At 38.0% G+C, this 25,956-nt stretch overlaps 1 protein-coding gene across 2 annotated transcripts in view; it reads right to left on the bottom strand.

Annotated features, from left to right (window-relative positions):
- Positions 1 to 25,956, bottom strand: part of METTL15 (methyltransferase like 15) — a 250,315-nt gene that overhangs the window by 194,669 nt on the left and 29,690 nt on the right. The window contains exon 2 of one of the 2 annotated variants that reach the window (XM_049890761.1): positions 14,553 to 16,158. The exons of the other annotated variant lie outside the window; for it this stretch is intronic. Within the exon in view, the coding sequence (XP_049746718.1) occupies positions 14,553 to 14,630 (78 nt within the window). The 5' untranslated portion in view covers positions 14,631 to 16,158. The remainder of the gene's footprint in view (positions 1 to 14,552; positions 16,159 to 25,956) is intronic. 2 annotated transcript variants of the gene reach the window in all.

Below are 25,956 nucleotides of genomic sequence, written 5' to 3'. Positions count from 1 at the left end.
ATCTATTAAGAAAACATCTTTGGAGAGTGGTATCTGGGGTCTTAAATGCTAGCAAGTGGCCATCTAAGATGCATCAATTGGTCTCAACCCACGTGGAGCAAAGGAGAATGAAGAACAGCAAAGATACAAGGTAATTATGAGCCCAAGAGACAGAAAAACAAAACCAAAACCAAACCCACTGCCGTCGAGTCAATTCTGACTTATAGGGACCCTATACAGAAAGACAGAAGGGACCACGTAAACCAGAGACTACATCAGCCTGGAGACCAGAAGAACTAGATGGTGCCCAGCTACAACTGATGACTACTCTGACATCAGAGAACCCCTGAGGGAACAGGAGAGCAGTGGGATGCATACCTCAAATTCTCATAAAAACATCAGACTTAATGGTCTAACTGAGACAAGAAGGACTCTGGAGGTCATGGTCCCCAGACCTTCTGTTACCCTGACAGGAACCATTTCCAAAGCCAACACTTCAGACAGGGATTGGACTGGACTTTGGGACAGAAAATGATACTGGTGAGGAGTGAGCTTCTTGGATCAAGCAGACACATGAGACTATGTGGGCAGCTCCTGTCTGGAGCGGAGATGAGAGGGCAGCGGGGATCAGAAGCTGGACGAATAGACACGAAAACAGAAAGTGGAGAGAAGGAGTGTGCTGTCTTTTTAGTGGGAGAGCAACTAGGAGTATATACCAAACCCACTGCGTCGAGTCGATTCTGACTTATAGCGACCCTATAGAACAGAGTACAACTGCCCCGTAGAGTTTCCAAGGAGCGCCTGGCATATTCAAACTGCCGACCTTTTGGTTTGTAGCTGTAGCACTTAACCACTACACCACCAGGGTTTCCAAGAGTATATAGCAAGGTGTATATCAAATTTTGTATGAGAGACTGACTTGATTTGTAAACTTTCACTTAAAGCACAATAAAAATTAAAAAAAAAAGATTTAGCTTTCAAGTCAACTCTCTTGGAATGCAGGTAGCATTTACTAAGGTTGATTACTTTGCACTGTGCAAGGTGATACACTTAGATTAACCTTAACCAACCAAAAAACCCCAAACTGTTGCCATTGAATTGATTCTGACTCATAGTGACTTCAGGAAGCATAAAATTTTACAGTTGGAAGATATTTAAATCATCTAGTTCAACCTTTCCTCTGTCATCTGATTCACCCTGAAAAAGAAGGTGTAACTTAGGAAAGTCGGGTATTTTTTATCAAGGCCTAACAAGGTAATGTCAAAACCAGTTAAATAACTAATGTCATATTCCTACTGGAGATCTATACATTCTACAAATACTTATTAATGGGTAACGATAAGACTACTGTACATTACTACAATACTGATCCAAAAAGAAAAACCTTAACAAAATGAAGGAGTTAGAGGAGAAAGGGCAAGTTCTGCGTTTTCCTCTGAAATACAGCATTAATTCTGCAGACAACTAGGGACCACCTTACCCTGCACCAGTTCTAATGCTCTCAGATTAAATGCCATTAGGAGGTGCTTCTATCTGTTGTAGCTTCTAACATTCAGTGCCATAACATGATTCTCCCTTCCACAACATTCTGCCTAAAACTTGTGCAACCTTCTTTCACAAATTAAATGGCAACTTAAGTCATATTCTAAAATCATCCCGTACTAAAACCGATTCAGATTTAAATGCACAAATTAGACTGAGGTGCCTTTAAGAGAGAGAATGGAGAGAAACAGAAAGACTGTGTAAGAGAGAGTAAAGGGCACTAGTATTTTGATTACGTACTATATGGCAGGCGTTACAATTGGTATTTTACACATGTTATTTAATAAAATCAGCACGATAAACAGTTCTAATTATCCTATTTTACAAGGCAGACTACTAAAGTTCAACCATTTCAGGAAATAGCGTATGATCAAGAACTGATGGTACTGAGAGAAGAAGTCCAAGCTGCACTGAAGGCACTGGTTAAAAACAAGACTCCAGGAATTGATGGAATACCAGTTCTGATGTTTCAACAAGTGGATACAACACTGGAAGTGCTCATTTGTCTATGCCAAGAAATTCTGGAAGATAGCTACCTGGCCAACCGAATGGAAGAGATACATATTGGTGTTCATTCCAAAGAAAGGTGATTCAACAGAATGCATAAATTATTAAACAATATCATTAATATCACATACAAGTAAAATTCTGTTGAAGATCATTCAAAAATAGTTGCAGCAGTACATCCACAAAGAACTGTCAGAAATTCAAACTGTATTCAGAAGAGGATGGGGAACCAGAGATATCATTGTTGATATCGAATAGATCCTGGCTGAAAGCAGAGAATACAAGAAAGACGTTTATCTGTGTTTTATTGGCTATGCAAAGGCATTCGACTGTGTGGATCCTAACAAATTATGAATAACATTTAAGAATGGAAATCCCAGAACACTTAATTGTGCTCATGAGTAACCTGTACATAAACCAAGAGGCAGTCTTTAAACAGAACAAGAAGATACTGTGTGGTTTAAAGTCAGGAAAAGTGTGTGTCAGAGTTGTTTCCTTTCACCATACTTATTCAATCTGTATGCTGAACAAATAATCCAAGAAGCTGAACTATATAAAGAAGAATGCAGCATCAGGATTAGAGGAAGACTCATTAACAACCTGCGTTATGCAGATGACACGACCTTGCTTGCTGGAAGTGAAGAGGACTTGAAGCACTTGCTGATGAGGATCAAAGACCACAGCCTTCAATATGGATTACACCCCAACATAAAGAAAACAAAAATCCTCATAACTGGACCGGTAAGCAACATCATGATAAATGGGGAAAAGACTGAAGTTGCCAAGGGTTTCACTTTACTTGGATCCACAATCAACAGCCGTGGAAGCAGCAGTCAAGAAATCAAAAGATATATCGCACTGGGCAAATCTGTTTTAAAAGACCTCTTTCAAGTGTTAAAAAGCAAAGATGTCATCTTGAGGGCTAAGATGCACCTGGCTCAACTCATAGTATTTTCAATCCCCTCATATACATGCAAAAGCTAGACAATGAATAAGAAAGACAGAAGAAGAACTGATGCATTTGAATTATGGCATTGGCAAAGGTTGGCTGTCTGAATCCACCAGGCGGTCCTTGGAAACTCTACGGAGCAGTTCTACTCTGTCCTATAGGGTTCCTATGAGTTGGAATCGACTCAATAGCAACTGAATATATTATGGACTGTCAGAAGAATGAACAAATCTGTCTTTGAAGAAGTACCACCAGAATGCTCCTTAGAAGCGAGGATGGAGAGACTTTGTTTCATGTACTTTGGACATGAGGGACCAGTCACTGAAGAAGAACATTATACTTGGTAAAGCCGAAAACCAAACAAAACCAAATCCTTTGCCAAGTCGATTCCGACTCATAAGACCCTTTAGAACTGAGTAGAACTGCCCCATAGGGTTTCCAAGGAACAGCTAGTGGATTTGAACTTCTGACCTTTTGATTAGCAGCAGAACACTTAACCATTGCACCACCTGGGTCAGCAAAAAGGAGAAAGACCCTGAACAAGATGGACTGACACAGTGACTGCAAAGATGGGCTCAAACACAGCAAGAATTGTGAGGATGGTGCAGGACCTGGCAGTGTTTTGTTCTGTTGTACACAGGGCTGCTAGGAGTTGGAACACACTTGACAGCACCTAACAACAACCACTAACACTTAACTAACGTGTCCATGGAAATACAGTAGATGAGAACTCTGATTTATTCAGACACCTATTTCATATCAAAATCTAGATACTTTCATTATTATATAAGCTGCTATATGTCTATTTCACTCTATTAAAATAAATTCTAGAACTAGAAGGAAACTGGACCTTATTTAGTTCCTCCTACAAAATAAATAACTTCTTAAAATTACATAACAAGATAATGGCAGGGCAGAAGCTAAAAACTGTTAATACCAAGAAGTTATTACCCTATAAGGCAGGTATTATTATTATCTACATTTTACAAATGAGGAAACTGAAGCACAGGAAAGTTAAGTGGCTTGTCTAAGATCATAAAGCAAGAAAAGCAACAAAGATTTGTCCTCAAGCAGTCTGGCTCCACAGCCGGTATTCTTAGCCACTATGCTAGAATCTGCCTTTCAATTACCAGCTGAATCTCCTAATTCTTTACTAGAGACTCAATAAATAAAAAAGCTTGTTTAAAATTAAGATAAACTCTGCACTTATGAGTTACATATTTTAAAAAAAAAAAAAAGAATAATAGAAACATCAGATAAAAACCCTAGTTTGAAAATTGAAACAGTTCCATTATCTTAACTGATATTTATATATTTATATAAAATGTACATGAGTCCATTTACGGAGATAAAGAGGTTCAAATTTTAAACTACAACTTTCCCTAGCACTACTAATTTCTGCACTTAGCTCATGCTTCCAGCTCTACCACATGGATATTTGTTAAATGAGTCTAACAATTAGAGCCTCTGTCCAGAATCATTCTAAATTGGGACCTTAATTGTTTGCTTCATGAGTCAGTGGGTGTAATATTTTATCTGTTGGATTTTCTAAATGCCAGTTCCATCATGTTCTGAGTACACTTTCTGGCCCACTCAGTAGACTGGGTCACTAAGACAAAACTTTGGGATACGAGTAAAATGAAGTTTTCTTATTCTTTCGTTATTCTCCTTACAAGCAATAACAGATTAATATTTTCATGAGTTCATCTCTCTTTCTCTCTCTATTCATTTAACCAATCCCGAATGTATAAATCTCATATTAGAATATTTTTTAAATTATTTTCCAAAGTAAAAAAAGTCCCCAAAGGCACTGAAGTTTTAAAAAATATTTCCTAGCACTTTTTTTCCCCCTTTTACTGTCTGTTAACTGTCAAACTATAAAGAGGATGCCTTGTGACCACCACATGGCTATCACTAAATACATAAACAAATTTCTTTCATAAAAACTGGCTGGAAAGAGAAATTCTGTATCCTGGACCCCACTCCCTTCCTGCCATTCCATTGGAAATGAGAGATTAATTCAAAAAAAGGACAGAGAAGATGATGATCTGAGGAAGAGCTCAGGCATAGTGCTTATGAGGTTAGCAGTGTGGTGTAGCAAAAAAAAGCACACGTAGGCTTTGAGACCATATAAAACTATCACCTCCTAGCTATGTGATCTTGGGCAATTCACTTCACTTCTCTAAACTACAGTCCACATGACTAAAATGTACATAAAGTAACAGGTGTGGCCAAGGGTACAGAAGTAAATTCCAAAACTCTCGGTAATAAAAGAAATACGAGGTCCAATAACCAATGATATATAGTATGAAGAAACCAGACACACGTGCTGGGGGCTGCCCTCTCTATTTCATAGGCAAGTGACTATACCTGATTACTGAAATCTGAAGGAAGAGGGTGGGCCCAATAATGGTGTGGATAAAAATTAGAAATTAAGGATTCCTTTTGAGGTGAAGGAAACCCTGGTGGCATAGTGGTTAAGTGTTACAGCTGCTAACCAAAGGGTCAGCAGTTCAAATCTGCCAGGTGCTCCTTGGAAACTCTATGGGGCAGTTCTACCCTGTCCTATAGGGTCACTGTGAGTCGGAATCGACTCGACAGCTGGGTTTGGTTTTTTTTTGTTTTGGTTTTGAGGTGAAAACTCTGGAAATACAGGCATTAAGGAAGAGCCTTAAATTTACTTGGGTTTCTAACTCTTGTCTAGCTGAGAGATACCCAGAAATTTACAAGATATAGAAACATTTATTGAACAAGGAATTGCACTAGATGCAGGGAAAATATAAAGTAGCCATGATCCCTTCACAATTTTAAAGAGGAAACAGGCAAGTTCACAGTTACAGTGTGGCCAACACCATCCCAGAAGGAAGAACAAAGAAGGGACAGAAACATTTGCAAAATCACAGGCACCTGAAAGAATCATCATTATGTCTGAAGTCGACAGTAAGTAGGACATGTGGCAGAAAAGGAGGCTGAAAAGGTAGAATGGGACTGGTGGTAAAAGAACTTGTACATTTTGTCAGGGATTTAAAGACCATTAAACTGGAAAGCAATATGATCACATCTAAAGTTAGATCGCTATAACAGCAAAGTGAAAGATGTATCTGAAGGTAAGTGACCAATTAAGAGGTTCTTACAGTCATCCTGGAAGAGATGAGGAGGTAGTGATGTGGTGTTTTATAGGGAGAAAGGAGGAGAATATTTAGCAACCATGAATGCAGCCTGGGTTTTGAATTCAAATCCCAACCAAAACAAGTAGAATTATATAGTGTAATATTTAGGGCTATATGTTTGCTTTTAATTCAGGTCGAAAATTTTGTTTTGAGCATCAGGTCCAAATATTTGTCATGGGAAAACAAACAATTCCTTCCAAGGAAACTCTTTCATCCACAAAAAGCACATCTTGAACAGGGAATATTTTCTTATTACCTATTTTTTGATCGCTGTTCTTCTGTGTCTGAACAGATGGGAAATTCCTCTTCTTAATCCAACTGAGGGCAGAAACTTCAAATGGTAAGAACTTTCTGGCATGGTTTTACAAAGAGTGCTTAAATCTATTCCAACTACATAGCGTGGGAGTGTCTCAGCACAAGCTGGAACAGTTTCAGGTACATCATTACCTTCTGAGAATACCTTTGATAAATAAAGTCTTATAAGAATGTAAGGATGAAGTCTCATCTCTCTTGGATAGACAGCAATGATTCCCTTGTTTTTTTTTTTTTTTAAATTCTAACGCTTATGGGCAAGATTTCCAAACCGTTGATAACTGGAAGTGACAGCAATATCCTTTAGAATGAAATCTCATAAATGTTAGGGTTTTGTTTACCACCCCTCCCTGCCACAGTGTGTATGGGTGGGGGGAGGGTATTCTTTCATTTTTTAAAATCATCTCCAGTTCAAAGCTAGTACAGATATTCCTAAAGTATCCTTCATAACTTGATACTCTCACCTTCCCTACTTTTGTTTTTCTTTTCACTGTCTCCTTCCTAGCCATATCCAAAATAGTTAGCTTGTGTGTATGTGTTTGCGGAAAAGATGTTAGTGAGAAGATATTGGTTCAATTCGTTTGTTCCCTCAGTATCTCTCACACAAATCCAATCCAATGCCATGGCCCAAATAGACAGAAATAATAAGAAAGTACAGGGAAACCTGCATGAACAAGAAAGGGAAGACAAAAGAACCAGTAACAGTGAAACATGGGCAAAGCTAAAGAAAGATCAGCTCTATGCTGATATGGTATAATTATGGAATTTGGACAGTATTTTTAAAATCTTCTAGTCCCACCACTTTGTTGACAATGAGGCATAAAGGAGCACTGTGGGAGATGGGAGGTGGAAGGTGTTGGGGGTTAAGTCTTTCAAACCTAATCTGGTTGAGAGTTTAGGGCTGTCAACATAATAGATATGACCTGAGTAATGCCAGGCCTGTAGTCTGTATATTTAAAATCTGAAGAGGCTTCACTAACCAAAGGTGTGTCAGGAGTAAAGAAATACCAGATATCACTCAACTTCTTTTTCTAAATTCTACAGTTGTCTCAATGAGTGGCTTCTAGTTGTACAGCACCTCAGAGATATTTTCTTTCCTCAGAATTTTCTTTATTAACTGTCAATTTGAAATATACCAAGTATATTTTAAATGGACTTTAAGCACTGTTTTGCTGTAGGTTCTTTTTGCAGTTAAAACAGGTTTTTTTTTTTTTCCTGTTGGAAGCAGATGAATTCTGAACAGTCATCAGTTCGGTTTTGGTAATCCATCAGAAACAGTACAGTGAGAGAAAAAAGATGGCCTTACCCTCATGCTTTCCTGAAGTCATCTTCAACTGCTTCTGGCCCAACACCAAAGGATCATATAGATTCTAGATCCAGAATCACACCTTTTAGTAACTGCCTAATCTAAAGTCTGTATCTTATCTATGAAGGCACTGTGGCCTTGAAGGTAAGGTGATCTGCAAAGTCACTCAGAGTTGGGACCAGAAGCCAAGACTCCTGATTTCCAGTTTAGAGAATGCAAACTGCAAGAATGGCCTGGATACTCTACTAGGCTGGCTAGACTAGAACAGATTGTATAGTTTCATGGAGCCCTGTTGGCGCAGTGGTTAAGAGCTTGGCTGCCAACGAAAAGGTTGGCAGTTCGAATCTACCAGCTGCTCCCTGGAAACCCTATGGGGCAGTGTTACTCTGTCTTATGGGGTCACTGTGAGTCAGAATCTACTGGAAGGCAAAGGGTTTATATTGTTTTTAAGCCTGTGGTTATAATCCCATTGGGAATGGGCTGCCTTTGTTAGGCTAAAGAGGCAAGATTGTAGGGTATGTCTTAAGTTAGTTAGTCTCTTACAAAACATAAAAGGTGCAGATTAAATAAGGAGAGATGAAGGAAGATAGATGTCAACCCACATGGAGATCTCCAAGGAGCCAGAAAAGAGAAATTGAAGAGACAAGGACCTTCCCCCAGAACCTACAGAGAGAGAAAGCCTTCCCCTAGAGCTGGCACCCTGAATTTGAACTTCTAGCCTCCTAAACTGAGAAAATAAATTTCTGTTTGTTAAAGCTATCTACTTGTAGTATTTCTGTTATAACAGCACTAGATAACTAAGATAGTAACAAAGTATCAAGTTACTTGAAATAAGTTTAAGTCGCTAGGTTAAGAACATGGCAGGATAAGAAAAATGAAAATGAAGCATTCCTTTGCTCAAAAGCTGTCTTAGCTTAGCAGTGTCTTAGCTTGGCAGTCAAACTGCTATACAGTCTGGCACTAATTCACATTTCTAATCATTTCCTATACCCTTTAGCACTTCTATGGGCCCCCTTTGTATGCTATGAAAGCAGTTATTAATTAATGAGTTATTTCCTCATTGAAATCATAGACTGGTCAAAAGCATAGTATATGTAAACTCAATGATGCCCCCCACCGTGCTAGAACTCAAACTCAAGAATATTTGTTGGTAGCAATGCCCACCATACGCATAGGCTATAACTTCTAACACCATAGGTAAGAAAGAAATTGAAAAGGTTTCAATGAAATCAATATAACCTAAACACCGTGGTGACAGAAGAAACATGATAATACACTGGCCAAAAATAAGACTGGTAAGGAGGAACTAGTTTTAGCTTAGGTATAAAAAGTCAAAGGCTTAGGTACACTCTCTTGTACAGAATGCTAAAAGCAGGGCTCCAAAAGCAACATTATTAAAATGAAGAATATAATGAGCATGATCAAATGTTGCAGCATTAAATAATTACATAATCCTGACAGAATACAGGATTGGTAAGTAAACTAAGTCCAGATCTTTTGGGGTGGCGGTGGAGGAACCAAAGAGGGAAGAGGGAAACAAGAAAAATACCAGGGAATGAAGATTTACTTGACTTGATGGCAACAGGTTTGTTTTTTTTTGTTAGTAAGTCCTTGAAGATGAAAAATATTATACCTGTGAAGAGATCATAACATATGGTAATGAGGCTCTTATAGCCCACTGACCTTTAAGAATAAAAACTGACCTTTAGATGTTATAAAATACCAGAAAAAAAATTTTTTCCTTTGCAGTTTATACATGACCAAAAATTCTGTGGTTATTTAGAATTCTTACAAAACTCCAAACAACCAGTTAATAACTTTCAAAAATCATAATTTTGCTAGTAAATGAGGAAAAACTATATACCATGACTAAAGAAACTTTAAAAAAAAAAAAAAGGGCAAGAAATTGATAATGTGGCTGTGAACAATCCATGAGCAAAACTTAAAAATAAAATGAAGTTGAGTAAGAAGGCAGAAAACAAAATATCTGTTCCCTCTCAGGAAGGATGGACTACGCTTTTAGACAAGAGGCTGTGTAAGCCAGCATTTCCCAGAGTTAGATGTACACAGCATTAAGTCCTTCAAGCACATTTATAATGTTCTTTGAAAAACAGGAACATAAATAAGAAAGAGATGGCAGGGTGGGGGGAAGATTCTGTAGTCAATAAGTTTATATAACAATGGGTTAAACAAAGCTAAAAATGTTTTGTTTTAAATGCAAGAATTCTTACATGCCAGTGTACACTGAGACTCTCCGAGAGAGATAGATTATACTGTGTTTCTAAAATTTATATAACCACATAATTTTTAAAGACCATCTCATTAGAACAAGCCTCAGGGAGAATGAATTCAAAATCATTAGGTCAAATGGTTGCCTTCCTTATTCTTTAGAGATCTCTAAGGACTGAGACAGACAAAGATCAAATACTATATACCATCAAATCTAAAATGATAGCGATTGGAAGATGCAGCATTAATTTATGTACCATAAAGAAAATGCTGCCAATTAAATTATGACATCATTGATTGTACAGTGTTCCTCAATACCAGTGCAGTAACTTCTAAAGTAATAGTCAAGAAGAATGACTAAAAGGTATGTAATCAATTTATTGCCCCATACATTATCTATTTTATAACTAGATCAAATATTTTTTCTGAATTCTCATTTGGCATGATGCCTGAATCTGACACTGGACAGCACACTGAAGCACTGCTGTAGAATCCCTTCAGTATTTATTAGACAGATATTGTTGAGGGCTTTGAATAAGTTATTAATTTGCTGGACATCGAGATCCTCATTTGCTTATGGACAAATAATTCTCATCTGACAGAGATGCTGGGAGGATTTAGAGAAATAATATAGGTAAAGTTCCTAGAACCTAGCAGGCGCTTAATAAATGTGATTTCTCTTCTGTTTCTTCTTCTCCTTTTTTTCTCCCCTCAGTAATTCACCCTGGCGTTTTATCATCTTGCCAGAACATACTTGTTCTCTTCAGCCAAAATATCTCCCTGGTCTTGATTTCCTCTCATTCAGTATTCTATAAACATGAAGAATACCTAATCAAGCCCCCTTGAAAAATTCTTTATATAAGTGAAAATATTTTCCTTCAAACAAATATGAGCACAACGAAGAAACAAACTTTCAAAAACAAGTCACTTTTAATGAATTTATTAATGTTGAATTAATGCAATGTAAAAGGATCTAAACAAGCCATTTAATTTTGTTTTCATTAAATAAAACCCATAGTGTTTAGCTGCAGAGTGAGTGAGCTATATTTGACAAATCAATACACTATTAATTGTATGAACTAGTTTCTGTGTGGCATAAAAGATTTCCCTCGTGGATTGACAAATTAACAAAAGTTAAAAAGAAAAGAGATTGTATTGGATATTTTTTAAGGGAAAAAAGGCATCAAGAAAGGGAGAAATTAAACACAAATGACAGAAAGTTCATAAAAGAGCACTTAAAAAAATTAACATGGTAACTACAGGTCTATATAGAGCAGTTAAAAAAAAAATCTTAAAGCAAAACAAAAACCTAAATACCAAAGGACAATTAAGCAAGTTGCCAAAAGACAAAATACTTCGGTGGGATGTCAATCAGTAACACTGAGCTGACAACTGTGCCTTAATTAATTTTGAAACTGTTTCCAATTAGTTAGTATAGAACACTAGAGGCTTCATGCTGCCTATGACTCAGTGCACTGACTCATCTACCAAAACTTTTCTTACAGAAGAAATATCCAAGCACCAGCCAGGATGCAAGATCAAAAAGAAAGAAGGTTCACCAACCTTCTCAGTTAAAGTCCTGTGATAAATTTCAATGACCGGGAGGATATGGAAAAAATTTCCAGAAAGGTTTAATAGTCAGAAATAGTTTCAAAAGTTTGATTTGTTAACAAAACAATGAAAATATATTACTTTAAACTCAGTTTTGCAAATATATCTATAAAGAATGCTAGTTGTTTTTAAAATAAACTATACAGAAGATATAACAAACATTAAAGTGTTCAATTAACTTCATCTATTCATCACATTTATATGTTGTTTCCTAACTACTTAAAATAGCACTGAAAACAAAATCTGAACATGAACAAATATCTAAAATCATCATATACATTTACCCCACAGGAACTTTCTTTTATTTTTTTCAGATTTAGTTTATCCTTTGTGTAATCCAAATTTACTGACCTTTCTAGAATTAATCTAAATGCTTTAAGTGGTTCTTTAAAAACAAAAAACTACAAAACATAATATGAAAGAGGGCAAGTAACTAGCTCACTTTTATAAAATTTACTTCTACCTAACTCAAACTTTTTATTAAATCATAGTTATGCCATTGCTGTTGAATCAATTCTGACTCATAGCAACCCCATAGAACAGGGTGGAACTGCCCAATAGGGTTTCCAAGGAGCAGCTGGTGAATTCAAACTGCCAACCTTTTGATTAGCATTCGTAGCTCACCACAGCTCTTAACCACTGCACCACCAGAGCTCCAGTTGTAACATAGGCAACTGTTTAGAAACTAGGCAATAGTTTAGAAATGGTGTGGGCTTCTGGGAGACTGGTTAGAAGCCCAGAGAAAGACAAAGGGCAGACCATTCCCTGCCTCGGAAAACAAAGAAGATCCTCTATTCAGGAAACAGAATCTAGAAGAGGGGGCACTCGACCTGCCACAGACAGTTTCAATGCCCTGCAAAGTCTAGAAGATCTAGCGAGAGAAGTTAAGGTTAGCACTAAATCAGTTCCCAAACATATTATTACTAAGAGATTCATTGTGCTATTGATGTCTACATGTAATTTTTTTTTTTAATGTCCTGTGATTCAAAGAAAATTTGAGATGACTTACAAAGATAAATTAATACAGGAAGTAAAAAAAGTAAAGAAATAGAGATGGGAAAGGGGATGAGGATGGCGATAAGGACAAGAGGAATTAAAAAAGAAAATCAGTGGTAAGATTATTAATCAGAATACAGGACATAAAATATCTGTTGTTGTTATTAGGTGCTGTAGAGTTGGCTCTGGCTCATAGGGACCTTATGTATAACAGAGTAAAACGTTGCCCCATCCTGCACCATCTTCATGATTGTACAAAGTACTTCCTATAACAAAGACAGGCTAAAATAGTTAGCTCTGAGTTTCCTGGAAGCTATTGCTAAGACAGAATCCTGAGCAGTTGCATCATTCACCCTATTCCTAAAAAATTAATTATAATAAAAATATAATTTTGTATATACAATAATTATATATATACATATATACATAATTTTATATATATATATATATACACACAATAACAGTAGTTGTTTAAAGTAAGTTTTCTTAGCATTGCACATTGAAAAAAAAAATTCCTGTTGGTACTTATAAAGAAATCACATTCCTCTCTATCCCTAAAAAAAATAAGTAAACACAATAATGAGTTTCAAAGCTGTGTTACTTTTACTGTTCTTCAATATAAGCTATGGAGTAACAGCAAAGCACAAGTCAGTGAAACCAGTTCTAGGAGTGCCAAATGATACAGTCCAAGTATACTGCAGTACTTCATAAATTTTATTTCCCCCAAACTTTTTATAGGTATTAGGTGGCAGAGAGTTCAAAGTCATAATCTAAGACAAGAATCTGGAGTATAGCTATTTTATGTTGTTTGCTAAGAACAGTTCTATATACTTTGACAGTAAGCTAAGTAGTAAGTGTGGTTGAGATACACATATGGAATCTAATGAGCCTGATGAGACTATGGGCCTGAATTAATTAAACTAGTGCTTATTGAGTTCCTGTACATAAAAAATAAGATAGTATTTACTGAGGTTGCAGTGGTGAACTTGTACCCCAGGCTCCCAGAGTTTAGAGTCCATTGGGGACCACATGCAATTAAATAAATTATTTCAGCAATAATAACAGCCTGTTGGAGAAGAATCTAAACTGGAAATGAAGTATCAGAACTATGGTTCCATAGAAACCAATACCTAAGCTGAGACCTGAAGCAGGAGTTAGAACAGAGGTTCCAGGCAGAAGCAACAGTGATGCTTAGTCTTCTCTGGGTTCATCATCCTTATCCCAGGCATGACACGATGGAGTACTCATGGATCAGGACACCCGTTCATCTACTCAATGCTGAGGCAAAGCCACCTAAGCCTGTGGCTTTAATTTTTACATATAAGCTGATAACTGGGTTGTTGCGTGCCATCGAGTGGATTCCAGTTCTACATAGTAGAACTGCCCCATAGGGTTTCCTAGGCTGTAATCTTTACGGGAGCAGACTGCCAGGTCTTTTCTCCCGAATAGCCTCTGGTGGGTGATAACCGAGTAACATGATGAAAATCATAAATGTATTGCTCTTCCCAGAAGTGTTCTCTCCCTAAGTCATTGAAGGAACTCTGACTTTGCGTTCCCAATTTCCTTCACTACCCTCCACTCCAAAGAGGACCCGATATTGTCAAAATAGAAATAAACAAGTAAATCAATTCAAATGATAAGGCAGTGGAGACCAAAAGATGAATTAGAATAAAATTTAGGCTGGATGGTATTACAGGGGGAGCTTCTTCAGGAGTTTTAAAGGGGTGGAGAAGCAGCTGCATCTAATAGAGAAAGAAAATGGTAAAGGGAGCAAGAGCAACATTAGAAAGTAGTGCTGGAAACTCAGTCCCCTTAACGGTTTTGAGAAATACATAACAAACCTGCATTATGTTGAAATAATTATTGTTTTCATGGGCTGTGTTCTTTTGACCACAAAACCCCGCAAGGACTGTATCACTTAAGTTATGAATTCTTAAGAATTAAATCTTACAAATTTTAAATCAGACTTCTCTTGTAATCTCCAAAACATCAGAGCTCCAAAATATCCAACTGGCTCTTGCGCCTCCATTCTGACAGTCTGAAAAGCATTTCAAAACACGTCCAAAACAAAATATAAGGTCTTCTGCAAAAAAAATTTGGTCCTCATCCAACCAACCCCCAAGTCAAACACCTACCTTTAAAGTTCCCTCTCTCTTCATCTCCTATATCTAACTTCTCACCACATTCTATTTATTTTACATCCAAAACCTTTCAAATCTGCCCACCTCTCTCCATCTAAACTGCCACCACTCTAGTCCAAACCATCATCATCTCTCTGGACAAATATAATTGCTTTCTGACTGGTCTCCGTTCATTCACTCTTGCAGAGCTTACCCTCAGCCTACTACTTCTAATCTATTCTCCACAAGGCAGATTGAATGTTTTTTACTAAATCATATTTTACTTAGTCACCCACATCCCCTACTGACTCATAGTGACCCTACAGGGTTCCTGTGAGTTGGAATTGACTCGATGACAACAGGTTTAGTTTGGTTTGGTATCCTCAATTGAAGACTTCTCAATGGATTTACAATGCTTTTAAGATAAAGACCAGAATCCTTAATATGGCCTCATACCTAGCTCTACCATCTCTTTTTGCTATCTATACTTAGCCACGCTTACCAACTTTTGGTTTCTCAACTGCCCCGGCTTTCTCCCACAACAGGGACATTTCATATGTTCTGCCAGGAATGTTCTTTAGTGTTCTTTAAATTTAAGCTCACAAATGTTCCCCAATCCCCCATACTAAATCATACACCTGTTAGCCACTGTCATAGCAGTGCATGCCTTATCACAGTTCAAATTTTGCTTTTATTTGCATGTATACTAACCTGTAGCTGGCATAACAAATTACTTCAAAAATTAGGGGCTTAAGACATTTATTATGTCATAGTTTCTGCACCATCGGTTCCTGGTCAAATGCCACCTCTTGAAATGGTTGAATATTGGCTAATTCTTTTTGGTATAATGACTATGTGTACTCCTTCCATCTTCTTTTGATGCTTCCTGCATCGTTTAATATTTTCCCCATAGAATCATTCACTATTGCAACTTGAGGCTTGAATATTTACTTCAGTTCTTTCAGCCTGAGAAACGCCGAGTGTGTTCTCCCCTTTCGGTTTTCTGTCTCCAGATCTTTGCACATGTCATTATAATATAGGAACTGAGGATACCGAAGGAAGAAGTCCAAGCTGCTCTGAAGGCACTGGTGAAAAACAAGACTCCAGGAATTGATGGAATATGAATTGAGATGTTTCAACAAACAGGTGCAGTGCTGGAGGTGCTCACTCGTCTATGCCAAGAAATATGGAAGACAGCTTCCTGGACAACTGACTGGAAGAGATCCATATTTATGCCTATTCCCAAGAAAGGTGATCCAACCGAATGTGGAAAATTATAGAACAATATCATTAATATTACACGCAAGCAAATTTTGCTGAAGATCATTCAAAAACAGTTGTAGCAGTATATCGACAGGGAACTGCCAGAAATTCAGGCCGGTTTCAGAAGAGGACGTGGAACCAGTGATATCATTGCTGATGTCAGATGGATCCTGGCTGAAAGCAGAGAAAACCAGAAGGATGTTTACCTGTGTTTTATTGACCATGCAAAGGCATTAGACTGTGTGGATCATAACAAACTATGGATAACATTGTGAAGAATGGGAATTCCAGAACACTTAATTGTGCTCATGAGGAGCCTGCACATAGATCAAGAGGCCGTTGTTTGTACAAAACAAGGGGATACTGATCGGTTTAAGGTCAGGAAAGGTGTGCGTCAGGGTTGTATTCTTTCACCATACCTATTTAACCTGTATGCTGAACAAATAGTACGAGAACCTGGACTATATGAAGAAGAACGGGGCATCAGGATTGGAAGAAAACTCATTAACAACCTGTGTTATGCAGATGACACAACCTTGCTTGCTGAAAGTGAAGAGGACTTGAAGCACTTACTAATGAAGATCAAAGACCACAGCCTTCAGTATCGATTGCACCTCAACATAAAGAAAACAAAAATCCTCACAACTGGACCAATGAGCAACATTACGATAAATGGAGAAAAGATTGAAGCTGTCGAGGATTTCATTTTACTTGGATCCACATCAACAGCCATGGAAGCAGCAGTCAAGAAATCAAAAGATGCACTGCACTGGGTAAATCTGCTGCAAAGGACCTCTTTAAAGTGTTGAAGAGCAAAGATGTCACCTTGAAGACTAAGGTGTCCCTGACCCAAGCCATGGTATTTCCAATCACATCATATGCATATGAAAGCTGGACAATGAATAAGGAAGACCAAAGAAGAATTGACGCCTTTGAATTGTGGTGTTGGTGAAGAATATTGAATATACCATGGACTGCCAAAAGAATGAACAAATCTGTCTTGGGAGAAGTACAACCAGAATGTTCCTTAGAAGCAAGGATGGCAAGACTGCATCTTACATACTTTGGACATGTTGTCAGGAGGGATCAGTCCCTGGAGAAGGACATCATGCTTGGCAGAGTACAGGGTCAGCAGAAAAGAGGAAGACCCTCAACGAGATGGATTGACACAGTGGCTGCAACAATGAGCGCAAGCATTAACAACTGTAAGGGTGGCTCTGGACCAGGGAGTGTTTCATTGTGTTGTACATAGGGTCACTACAAGTTGGAATCAGCTCGACGGCACCTAACAACAACAACAACAACAGTTTCTGTAGGTCAGGAATTCAAAAGCAGCTTCACCAGGTTATTCTGGCCTGGGATCTCTGGCTAGGTTGCAGTCAAAGTGTCAGTCAAGGCTTGTTTGAGGCTGGAAGTTCTACTTCCAAGATGGCTCACTCACCTGGTACTGGCCATTGGCAGGGCGCCTTAATTCTACCCTATGTAGACCTCTCCATGGGCTGCTTGAGCATTCTAATAGCCTGGTAGCTAGCCTCCCCAGAGTAACCAGTTCAACAGACAGCAAGGAAGAAGCCATAATTCCTTTTATGACCTAGTCTCAGAAGCCAAAAATCATCATTGCTGCAGTGTCATCAGTTACACAGGTCTGCTCAATTCAATTTGGGAGGAAACTACATAAAAGCATGAATACCAGAAGTAAGGATTATTATTTTTTATGTTGTAGAATGGCTAGTCTAGTGTGGTGTTGTTTTTTTCTTTTTTTTAATCTTCCTCATTAAACTCCAGCACCTAGACTAAAATGACTAGTGACTACAGTAAGCGTGAAATTATTTTGAAGTCTTGTGCTTAATCTAAGTCACAGCTTCCATTCCCAAAGTACTGTATTTCCTATCATTTTAGTCAAAACACTTCCTTTAAAGCATTTTAACACTGCCTACTACCATCCAACCATCATTTCTAGCCCACCTACTCCAAGAAACACTTTAAATCAATTTTTCTACATATTTTAAGAAAAATTTGAAGTGTGTACCTAAGATCCACCTTTTACTTTTTTCTTAAATCAGATTGTTCATAAGCAATATTCCCAGTAAGGATTCTGTTCCTTACGACATGATATATTTTAACAATTATCATCAACTAAAATTTTTACTTTATAAGACTTAGAAACTATAATTCCTTATGCATCATTATTCCAAAAGGTCTGTGGACTTCTAAATCTGAGATGAAAAGCGATAGTCTATGTTTAATCATTTCAAACTCTTATCAATTTTTGGAATAAGTAGGTATTCAGTACTCTAAGTTCAAATAAAACATATGCAGAGGGGCAACAGGATAAATTTTTAAAATTTGATTTTCATGAACTTTCCAGGAAGTTGTCTATAGAAGCAACAATAACAACAAACCACTATACCATGTATCAATTTTGAAGAAATAATTATTCTCTAATGTACCATATGCCTCACCAAAGTGAATTTTCAAAGGACAGATGTTTGAAAACTCACTTTAGGGTAAATATAAACTCTATTATAGCTTACGATAGTCTCATGGGGGAACACTTGCCTCCATAGGATGAACTTAAAAGCAGCCAAAATCTATAACATACAGTAATTTAATAACTGATTTAATTGATTTATTTTCAAGGTTATTAAGGGCCTATGATCAAATTAGATAAAGAGATAGAGAACAAATTATTTCTTACCAGTTTAAAACACAGAATAAGTAATGTATTAAAGCTAAGGTTAAGGGACAAGAGCAAATTAGATTTTATGAAATATCTAATTTTTCTCACATAAAAAGATACATATTTTAACATGGAAGAAATGTTAACTTAACAGAGATGTCACCCATGCATTTAATTGTGATATAATTACATAACAGCATTTAAATCTTATGTGACCATTACAGTGTTCAATTTCAAAACCATGTCTGTTGCTATGACCTTTACAGGGCAAAAAAGCTTCCATTTTTACAACTCTGGCTTCTCTGCAGGGAGACCCAAGAAGCATAACAATTAATGCTAATCACAGTGGTTTTTAGGGCATGGGCATTTCCCCTGGGAAACAGATTGAAGCAGGAATATATTTCACAGGCATATACACTTCAGGAACTGCTTCTAATCTTCACTAGCAGGGATGGGATTTTAGTTCACAAATGAAGCTAAAAACCTCATCAGAGCTTTAATTCCTTGGCTATATAATAACTCTTTTTACCATCCTAAATTTTTATTTAAAATGAAAAATGTCCCATTATTACAAAACTCATCTATTTAAAAAATAAGTATATATCTAATAAAGCTTAACTTGACTAAATGTCATAACATTAATCTTTTAAAAGTGATACTCCTGACCCATTACAATCCCTAGAAGTCAACTGCAGCAAAGGAGATGACTCTTCCAAATCAACAAAACTTTTATAGTTGGTCAAAAAACTCTATTAAAAGTTTATCAGTTTGAGCAGAAGAATTAACTGCAATGATCATCTTTACCGATTCTACTGAATCTTAGCCCATTTGGATATGTTCAAGCAAACGTACAGATTCAAGGATAACACTTTTAAGCAACACAGTTACCTATGGCGAGAGAAAGTAGAGCAACATTTAAATGGGACTGATCAGGGATTTCCACCTGTCTTCAGATGGAAAGAAATGCTTGGAAGGATAGCAGAAAGGAAGGAAAATGCTCCCTTGCATTCCAAGTCTAAGAGAGCCCCTCCTGACTCTCTTCCATCCCTAACCAGCCTAGACCTCAAGTAGTGGTCACCAGAAACACTTTCTCATTATTGCCTTTCTTTCTTCATCAGCAAATCCACCATCTCAGATTAATGATGAAATTGTTCCCTGCCCAGGGCACAATCATAATCTTAGAATAAATGCATAAATTCCTCCCCTATTTGGACAGAAATCACACAACCATTTATCATGAATATGCTAAATTTTCAACATCTCCTCATACCCCTACTTCAATAATCTCCTCAAACAACTCCAGAGATTTACAAACAACACTGTCTTTGTAACAACACTGTCAGGAAAATAGAGGCTGTCAGACTAGATTCCTCTCCATTTTTTCTGATCCACTACTTAAAAAATGAACTTCAATCATACCCATCCTCACTTCAAGTCCTAAAGGATAAAGCGACTCTCCTCTGTTCCAGATCACTCTGTAACTGCTCTTAACCCAAGACTCTCCAGCCTTCATCAGACATTCCTGAACCTTACCTTCAAACTTCCACTCTGGTCTACCCTATCCTCACAAAAGTAAATACCTACCTGCTTGACTCAACGTAAACAATTTTTTTTTTTTTTTTTTTACCTACCTACACACATACATAGAACCCTCCCTTCACATGCTACCATTCTCTCCTCCTTTTCTCATCTAAATTTTCTCAAACTATAGGCAGTCTCCCGGTTATGAACATCTGAATTACGGACAACTAGTACTTAAGAACTTAAGAACAGCTAGCCACAAAACCTATTACATAAAAAAGGTGAGTTAAATACATACAGATGTTCATAATAATGAATGCACACGCTACTTTATCTTTACAATGCCTATGAAAACACTGTGCAGTTTGGAAATGTTTCTTAAGTGTTTTACAAGCATGGAAAGGTAAAATATATACCATATACTAAGACAAACTTTGACTAACTGACACTAAATAAGAACTGTATATCACTATTCGGACTTACCTACAAATTTCAACTTAAAGACAGGCATAGGAACGAATCTCATTCATAACCCAGGGACTGCCTTTAATTTACACTTTATCTCTCTTCCTGTCCCTTCCATACAGAAACCTGATTATCTACCCTCACTACTTCATTAAAATTGCTCTCCATAAGGTAAGCACTTAGTTGTCAACTCCAAGCAATATTTTTCAGTCTATACCTTTCTAAAACTCTGGTGTTTTTGCCATTGTTGAGGCCCTGTTCCTTGCTTTCCATGCCATAACAGTTTCTTGGCCCTCTGCATAGCTCTTTACCCATTCCTTCCCACTCTTCTTCCTTAGGTCATCTTCCTCCACCAAACTCACAATGCGTTAGCTTCCTCTAGGTTCCTTCCTGTCCTTGGTGCACAATTTTTTTTTTTTTTTCTTTTTACATAAAATTACTGAGTGACCCCATCCCCTTTTTGGCTTTGATATTGCCTCGTTGGTGAGTGCTTAAGTTCTTATCTCTAATCTGTTCTTCTCAGTCATGCTTTAGACTGAGTCAACTGCCTGCTAAACCAAAAAACCTATATGTCCCTTACTATCATGGTGGCCCTCATGTGTGTCAGAGTAGAACTGTGCTCCATAGGGTTTTCAATGTCTGATTTTTTAGAAGGAGGTCATCAGGCCTTTCTTTGGAGTCACTTCTGGGTAGACTCAAACTTCCCACTTTTCGTTTAGCAGCTGAGCACATTAACTATTTTCATTACCCAGGGACCCCAGATGTCCCTTGTCGTTGTTGTTGTTGTGTCATCGAGTTGATTCCAACTCATAGCAACCCTATAGGACAGAGCAGAACTGCCCCATGGGGTTTCCAAAGAGTGACTGGTAGATTTGACCCACCGACCTTTTGTTTAGCAGCCTGAGCTCTTAACCACTTTGCCACCAGGGCTCCAGATGTACCTTAGGCCCCTCAAATACACAAGTCCAAAATATAAGTTCTCATCATCCCCCAAACCCGATCTCCCTTTATTATTTTCTACATCACGTAGTAGCACAACTCTCCATCTGTTCACTAGCACAAAAAAGAAAGGAATCTTAGGCTTTTCCCTCTTCTTCTTCCATCCGCTGCTACAACTGCTAATAATTCATCTACTTCCTTTAGCATAGTTACTATCGCAATTTTAATTCGGTCATCTATTACCTTTTATCTCACATACAACAACAGCCCCCTTGTCAACAAATCTATGCTATATATAGCCATCTGAGTACCCTATAAAAAACGGAAACTTAACCAGGACACTGCTTAGCTTAAAAGGTTCAAAGGTTCCCTACTGCCACAAGAAAAAAACTCCGTGCATCTTGATCTGGCTTCAGCATAATGCCAGGACAATGACTTAAATAAAAACAGCCAACTATGACTGAGCCCTCACTGACTATAAAGCACAGAAAGTGGGATACATACACGTGCAAATGCATACACATCTTTAAAGCAAGTGGCATACAATCTGATTGTGAGTATTGACAATTAAGATATTAGCCAGAGAGCTTAAAATGAAGTCCCTTCAAGAAATATTTTACGCTTCCTTAAAAAGCTAGAAATAGAACTACCATATGATCCAGCAATCCCACTCCTTGGAATATATCCTAGAGAAATAAGAGCCTTTACATGAACAGATACATGCACACCCATGTTCACTGCAGCACTGTTTACAACAGCAAAAAGATGGAAGCAACCAAGGTGTCCATCAATGGATGAATGGATAAATAAATTATGGTACATTCACACAATGGAATACTACGCATCGATAAAGAACAGTGAGGAATCTGTGAAACATTTCATAACATGGAGGAAACTGGAAGGCATTATGCTGAGTGAAATTAGTCAGTTGGGAAAGGACAAATATTGTATAAGTCCACTATTATAAGAACTTGAGAAATAGTTTAAACTGAGAAGAAAACATTCTTTTGTGGTTACGAGAGGGGGGAGGGAGGGAAGGTGGGAGACGGGTATTCACTAATTAGATAGTAGATAAGAACTACTTTAGCTGAAGGGAAAGGCAGCACACAATACAGGGGAGGTCAGCAAAATTGGACTAAACCAAAAGCAAAGAAGTTTCCTGAATAAACTGAATGCTTCGAAGGCCAGCGTAGCAGGGTCAGGGGTCTGGGGACTATGGTTTCAGGGGACATCTAAGTCAACTGGCATAATAAAATCTATTAAGAAAACATTCTGCATCCCACTTTGAAGAGTGGCGTCTCGGGTCTTAAACGCTAGCAAGCAGCCATCTAAGATGCATCAATTGGTCTCAACCCACCTGGATCAAAGGAGAATGAAGAACACCAAAGACACAAAGCGATTACGAGCCCAAAAGACAGAAAGGGCCACATGAACCAGAGACTACATCATCCTGAGACCAGAAGAACTAGATGGTGTCCGGCTACAACCAATGACTGCCCTGATAGGAAACACAACAGAGAACCCCCAAGGGAGCAGGAGGGCAAGGGGATGCAGACCCCAAATTCTCATAAGACCAGACTTAATGGTCTGACTGAGACTAGAGGGACCCCAGTGGTCACGGCCCACAGACCTTCTGTTGGCCCAGGACAGGAACCATTCCCGAAGCCAACTCTTCAGACATGGATTGGACTGGACAATGGGTTGGAGAGGGATGCTGGTGAGGTGTGAGCTTCTTGGATCAGGTAGACACTTGAGACTATATTGGCATCTCCTGCCTGGAGGGGAGATGAGAGGGTGGAGCGGGTTAGAAGCTGACGAAACGGACACGAAAAGAGAGAGTGGAGGGAGAGAGCGGCTGTCTCATTAGGGCGAGAGTAATTGGGAGTGTGTAGCAAGGTGTATATGGGTTTTTGTTTGAGAGACTGACTTGATTTGTAAACTTTCACTTAAAGCACAGTGAAAACTATAAAAAAAAAAGAAATATTTTGATTTCACAGGGGTTCTTGATGACATTCTTAATGGCAATAAGTCCTCAAGACAGAGAGAATAAAAAATGTTCAGTCAAGGTGCTGGCAGAGAAGAGATGACACGTTCAAACTCAGTAATTTAAGGAGAGCTTAATTAAGGGACTATGTACAATGCTGTGGGCTGAGCTTAGGGAATAAGGAGCAGAGATAGTGCATAATTCCTGGAAGTCTAGCAACAGCAAGAGGCATTACCACTGTTAAACCTAAAGGGCAAGAGGAGGGAGTGATTACCAGCATCTGGAGAGGGTTAGTTATACAGAGAGGGTTTCCAGATAGGAACTTTTGGAAGAGGAAAGCAGCCAATTCAAGGCAACACAAGGGAAGGCACCAGTACCATTACCTCACTCTCTCCTCACCCTCTAATCACCTGTAAATCTGTGATTGACCTAGCCCAACCAGAAGTCAAAAAGCAGGGGAGCCAGAAGATGTAGTTGGTAAAGGTCAATCTCCCAAGAAACATAAAAGGTGGAGGATGGATCTGGAAAGGCAAACAGAAGATGCTCAGTTTATTTATAAAATTATCTCTGATTATGACAACTACTCTGTTACAGTTTGTAAAGGCCACTAAGGAAGACACAGCTTCAAAATCTTCATTTTACCTATTACAAACTGAGGCTTAGAGACAAACGAAGTGATACGTCCAAGACCACATCATTACTTAGAAGCAGTACCTGAAGTGGGAGGCCAGGTCAGGTGACACTATCCGTTATACCTCATAATCTCTGTAAGCTTCCATTAAACAAAGATATACTTAAGTCCTCAAAATCTTAACCATTTTTCCAATGCTTTCTCAAATGCAACCTTCTACATAGTGCATTTTCTGAAGGCCCCAATTTGATATAATCACTCCCTCCTCTAATGTAAACAGTATGGCTTACCTGTGACACTGATCTTTTTGACTAGTATTACTATTATGGTCATCTCAGTATGGTTATTCCCACTGCTGCATTACAAACTTCTAGGATGCCTTAAATTCACCCATACACACATACCACCGGACGCACGGCTACCAAGGTGCTGTGCTCTGTAAGTCAAAGAAAGCCCATTCCTCTTTTCCCCATGAATCCCCAAGCTACCTCATACTCTGGCTCCTTACCAAATCTAAACTTAACAGATGATGAAATTGTATTCAGTGTCTTCTAATGTTGGCATTCCACACATAAAAATAAACCTTTAATTAAAAAATGAAAGCCATGTATTCTTCTGGGTATTGATGATGCACTCTGTATTTATTCACCCATTATTTTGGTAACCCCTACAGCCCCCAACCCAGTGCCAGACATACACACAACATTCAATAAGTACTTGCTGGATTGAATTTTTTAAATTTCCATTATAGCATGCAAAAGAAGCAGAAGTATTTTGATATATGACTTGAAATAAGATCTTTTCCCCTGAGTCATTATGTTGGAGAAAAAGAGTACAAAAACAATTATCAAAGTATATGATTGTACCTTTCTTCCAACCTAGTGGGATCAGTATATAAAACATTATGAAAATTAGGGGAAAATCTAAACAATTTCAAATGTGCAAGATAACCAAGGTATGCCTATCCATAGACATGTTGACCTAACGTCTACTGACATGCTGTATAAACGAATAGCATTTGCAAGATCTCTCTCACTTCTCAGTCAAGAGAATAAATCAGCATAACAAAAATAAAAACCATCAAAGGCTAAATAGTGTAGTTCTGTCAATTTAATGTTTTTATACTCTCCTAAAACACCATTAAACAGACAAATGAACAAACGAAAAAACTAAACACACTGCTGTCAATTCTGACTCATGGGGAACCTATAGGCTAGAGTAGAACTGCCCCATAGGGTTTCCAAGGCTGTAAATCTTTATATATGGAAGTGGAGGCCACATCTTTCTCCTGCAGAATGGCTGGTGGGTTCAAACAGCTGACATTTTGGTTTGCTGCTGAGTGTTTTAACCACTGTGCCACCAGGGCTCTGAAACACATACACACAAAAAAAACCTGTTGCTGTTGAGTCAATTCTGACTCATAGCATGACTAACAAAATGCAGCTGATGGTTAACACATCCTCAGTTCAAAGACAATTAAATAAAGTCTTATCTACTAAACCTAAATAATAAAGCCTTACCTACTAAATCTGAATGATGAGAAAACTCATTTTAGAGAATTTAGTTTCACCTACTCATGAATACTCCTGGTGGAGTAGCGGTTAAGAGCCATGGCTGCTAACCAAAAGGTTGGCAGTTTGAATCCACCACGTGCTTCTTGGAAACACTATGGGGCAGGTCCTACTCTGTCCCATAGGGTTACCATGAATCACAATCAACTAGATGGCAACAAGTTTGGTTTTTTGGTTTTAC

Source organism: Elephas maximus, chromosome 7 (assembly GCF_024166365.1).
Source record: "Elephas maximus indicus isolate mEleMax1 chromosome 7, mEleMax1 primary haplotype, whole genome shotgun sequence".
Classification (NCBI taxonomy): domain Eukaryota; kingdom Metazoa; phylum Chordata; class Mammalia; order Proboscidea; family Elephantidae; genus Elephas; species Elephas maximus.
The sequence above is the reverse complement of the archived record's forward strand: the minus strand, read 5'-3'. Positions and strand labels throughout refer to the sequence as shown.